The sequence below is a fragment of the Austrofundulus limnaeus genome, unplaced genomic scaffold, assembly GCF_001266775.1.
Source record: "Austrofundulus limnaeus strain Quisiro unplaced genomic scaffold, Austrofundulus_limnaeus-1.0 Scaffold869, whole genome shotgun sequence".
NCBI lineage: Eukaryota > Metazoa > Chordata > Actinopteri > Cyprinodontiformes > Rivulidae > Austrofundulus > Austrofundulus limnaeus.
In genome coordinates, this window is record NW_013953271.1 from 46351 (window position 1) to 50889 (window position 4539).

Sequence of the window (4539 nt, forward strand, 5' to 3'; positions counted from 1 at the left end):
GGCAGCAGCTAAAGGAGTTGTTAGTTTTGGCAGCAGCTGAAGGAGTTGTCAGTTTGTGGCAGCAGCTAAAGGAGTTGTCAGTTTGTGGCAGCAGCTAAAGGAGTTGTCAGTTTGTGGCAGCAGCTAAAGGAGTTGTCAGTTTGTGGCAGCAGCTAAAGGAGTTGTTAGTTCTGGAGGACCCACCTGTTTTCCGGTCCACAGGTGCTGTGGTTTGAGCAGAGCAGGAGGCAGCAGCTTTACTCTGCCTGCCTTGTCTGTCAGCCCTCTGTACACCAGCTCAGTGTACTGGTCTCTGGTGAAGAAGCAGCCTCGGATGGTCATCTTGGTTCCTGACACCATGTGGTCCTGGATCAGGCCTGCTAAGGGTTTACCATCCTGAGCAGAAGAGTGTGTATTAGACACACAGGGTGTGATCTCCTGTTGATGGTCTGTATCATGACACCCACCTTGGGGACCAGGTACTGCTGGTTGGTGCTGACCAGTGTGTAAGCTTCTGCTCTGCCCAGCTCGCTCTGAGGGAAGTGWGCGTTCATTTCATCTCCATCGAAGTCAGCGTTGTAGGCCTTACAGTTAGCATAATGGAGCCTCAGCACCTGTCAATCAAGCAGAAATCCAGTTCTTAAACAACAGATGACAGCGTTACACATGAAACGGCTGCTCAGAAGAGTTATTTCTGAACAAACAGAGACTGGACCTTCTCTCCTGGGAGGATGCGAGCGCAGTGGGCTTGTATAGAGGGTCTGTGCAGAGTGGGCTGTCTGTTGAGCAACAACACATCTCCGTTCTTTATGTGACGGTTTACCTGAGGAGGACAGACACAGTTACAGGTGCTCCTAAGGTTCATCTCTGCTTGTAACACAACACGTGACCCACTATCTTCATGGGGATCTTGTGTGGACCCGGAGAGGGCGTSAGCAGCTGCTTGGCGACAGCTTCCCTCTGAGCGAAGTTGGAAGCTGACAGGATGGTCCTTTTGCCATCTTCATTGATCACCATGGAGGCTCCGGGGTGAACACTGGGCCCGTTCAGAACAGCCTGACGAAGCTCCTTCACGTTCCACGGTGTGACCGGCTGAGGGTACGTCAGCTTGGTGGCAAACACCTACAGGAACATCCAGACTCAGAGATGTTGTCTTAAACTGAGTCCCTGGTCTAAGCTGAGTTAGATTTACCATGGGTATGCCTATCTCATTGGTTTCAATGTACATGTCGGGACAAATGACCGATCGAGCAGCGTAGTCCACTCGTTTCCCCATCATGTGTTTCCGGAACAATCCGTCCTTCTTCTCAAGGATCTGACAGGAAAGAACAAGAGTTCATCTGAGCTGAAAACTCAAGCTTTACTTAGACAAACATCTMCAGAAACACCCAACTTTTCACGACGTTGTGTTGATTAGTTACATTCAAGTTTCTGAGAACCACATTTTAAATTATATTTACCAAGAAAAAAACATCCTGTGTGTAAAATATCAAATCTCACATAGTAAAGTTTTCCTTTTATAAAATAAAAATGTCATAGGATTGAACTCAACATTAAATATGTCATAAAGAAACATAAAACGTARAAACAGCAACAGTTTGTGCACACTTTCCTGTCGAAGAGGATCTAAGCTCATTACTTTCTCCTGTTTTGGAAGTGATCAACACCACTCATATTTCCATCATACTGTTCCTCTGGTGTTAGCATTTCTTTAYCGTCTCATCAGAGACAAAGGGAAGATTTCCTCTGGTCGTGTGCAGCTGCAGACCTTCTCCTAAACACCCCCCCACCCACCCGCTGTGCGTCTTTTTACAGCATTCTGAGTATTTTCATATAGCTGGCTTCAGCCAGCTACAAAAACAAAGGTAAACAAAAGAAAAACAACAAGGTTTAACTCCTTGAGCAACAGTTCTTACATCATGCATTTATATATTTCTACAACAAACTAACCTTTAYCATTGTCTTAAATATAMACACTGATCTGGTATTTTTACTGTCTTCTCCAGATTATTCCATAATCTTATACCCTGGATTGTGCTAGTCGGTTCCTTCAAACTGGTTCWAACTTTAGGTTTGTCCTCTTCAGATTGTAACAACTCTGTTTTAACTAAATGTAACTGGATGTTTGAAGGTAATGAGTTTTTAAAACTTAATGTGCTAAAAATCATAAGTATAAACGTACGCAGGTAAATATATTTTCAGCATCTGTGATCTAAAAACAGCTTCCAAAGAAAATTAAAGTTGAAAAGAAAAATATTATTTACCAACGTTATATATAACATTTAAATGTGACAAAAGGCCCTTTCTTCTGTGAAAACAAGTTTTAAGACAGCAATGAACAGCCACAGTCAGGTATTTAGAGACTGTGATACCTGTCTAATTCCAGGATATATAGAGACTGTGATACCTGTCTAATTCCAGGATATATAGAGACTGTGATACCTGTCTAATTCCAGGATATTTAGAGACTGTGATACCTGTCTAATTCCAGGATATTTAGAGACTGTGATACCTGTCTAATTCCAGGATATTTAGAGACTGTGATACCTGTCTAATTCCAGGATATTTAGAGACTGTGATACCTGTCTAATTCCAGGATATTTAGAGATTGTGATACCTGTCTAATTCCAGGATATTTAGAGACTGTGATACCTGTCTGATTCCAGGATATTTCTCCGTCATCAGTTTGTCCATGTCGCTGTCGAAGACGATGTTAACGTGGCTCTGCAGGTGGATCCACACATTGTAGAGTTTATCTGGTAACGTTTGGCCAACAATGGTAGAGAGAAAAGTCTGGTCTTCTGGCTCTGTAGCCTGAAAACAAAACAAAAACATCATCATGTTACTGCTGAAGAATAACTTTCACAAAAAAAACTATAGGGAACACTCCTCGTCAATTAATTAACTTGACAGGTGCCCCGACCCCTTTTGATACCTGATAACCGGAAGTCCCACCCCTTTGGCCATATATGGACATAATTTGAGGGTGGGGTTACCGCCCCCTAAGAGGGTGACAGCTCTCGCACTAAGGGGGTGTCGTGACAAGAAATTACATTAACATATAGCAAACGTTATCAGATAGCTGCAGATGTTGCAACCAGAAGTCACGACACATGAACAGATGATGTCAGATACTAGGTTTAAAGTTTTTAACAAATAAATTAATTTTATTTTGTAGGAAAGAATCTTAAACAATACAGATTCTACTATAAGCAGCTATTTTGTTGAAGAGTAACCTTTTTAGATGAAAAACATTTATAATTCTTTCATTAGGTTTAAAGTTTTTTAATGAAATAACTTTTACTGTGTTTAAATGATAGAAAAGTATCCTTTTTAAAAAAAAAACATTTATAATTCTTTCATTAAATTTAAAGTTTTTAATGATAACCGGAAGTCCCACCCTCAAATGATGTCCATACATGGTCAAGGGGGCTGAAACTGAACCGTGGGGCACTGGGCTGGGTCCAGTACCATCCCTATAATAACCCAGTAAAACAGGCAGGGCTCCAGTTTCACCTCTGCCTCCTCAGTGGTTTTCTCTCCTGCTATGAGAGCCAGAAGCTTCCTGATGACCACACAGTCCTTCATCACGGCCTGCATGTTCACGGTCTGACCGTTGGTAAACATCTGGTCACCCAGTCGATTGATTGGACGATACCTGCCGAGGAAGAGGAGGAGCTTTGTTTAAAGAAGTGACTAAGGTTACAGCTCACTTCACATCACAATCACCTGTGTGTGTCTGTGTGTTACTGTGTGTTACTGTACCTGCAGGGAGGGACCACCAGCAGCTCCAGAAAAAACAGGTCTGGATGGAAAGCCTTCTCCTCAGACCCCGGGGTCTCTTCCATCCCAGGAAACAGACATTTCAAGAAGAAACCTTGAGGAGCAGCAGAAAATTATCATGAGTTTGTTGTTTAACATCCAAACTGTGATAAAGTTCTGTCATTTTTCATCAAACAGCACACTGACAAACACCATAATAACTACACAAGAATAAAAACATCCTAAACGTATTAGAAACCACTGGATGAGTTTGATTTAGGACACTGGTGTGGTTCCAGGGCTGATGTGACTCAGACTACTCATCATGAAATGTCTCATTTTACCGTCTTTCTCCCAGACTTGGTTAACGTGTTCTCGGGCTGTACTCGCAGTCAGGAAGACTCTCTTTCCAGCCATGGCATCTTCTGCAAGAGGAGCAGAGAGGAGCTGCTTACTGCATGAGCATGGGTCAACAGCAGGAGATCATTTAGAGACCAGGGGTCAGCACTGGTCTGCAGTGACTGGGTACACATGTGTCCTGGATTATCTGATGGTTCAGCACTGGTCCTGAACACAGGTGTAAACTCTCAGATGATGTAGAGGAGATGTGGGACATTTGTTTACACTGTTCCAGCAGCTTGAACACAAACTGTTCTCCACTGAAGGACTAGGCCTGTGTTTTGGAAAGAATTTGGCGATACGATACGTATCATGACAGAGGGCTCACAATACGATTTATCCCAATTTATCCCCATATATTCTGATTTTTTTTGTCAAAAATTCTATTAAATAAAAACC

At 42.6% G+C, this 4539-nt stretch overlaps 1 protein-coding gene across 1 annotated transcript in view; it reads right to left on the reverse strand.

Annotated features, from left to right (window-relative positions):
* The window catches only part of polr1a (RNA polymerase I subunit A), a gene marked incomplete in the record, with an annotated part of 50090 nt that overhangs the window by 27816 nt on the left and 17735 nt on the right, over window positions 1-4539 (reverse strand). Inside the window, 9 exon segments of the mRNA XM_014029210.1 lie at window positions 184-375; window positions 447-593; window positions 695-802; window positions 874-1101; window positions 1172-1294; window positions 2632-2793; window positions 3496-3637; window positions 3745-3856; window positions 4086-4166. Of these exon segments, the coding sequence (XP_013884664.1) occupies window positions 184-375; window positions 447-593; window positions 695-802; window positions 874-1101; window positions 1172-1294; window positions 2632-2793; window positions 3496-3637; window positions 3745-3856; window positions 4086-4166 (1295 nt within the window).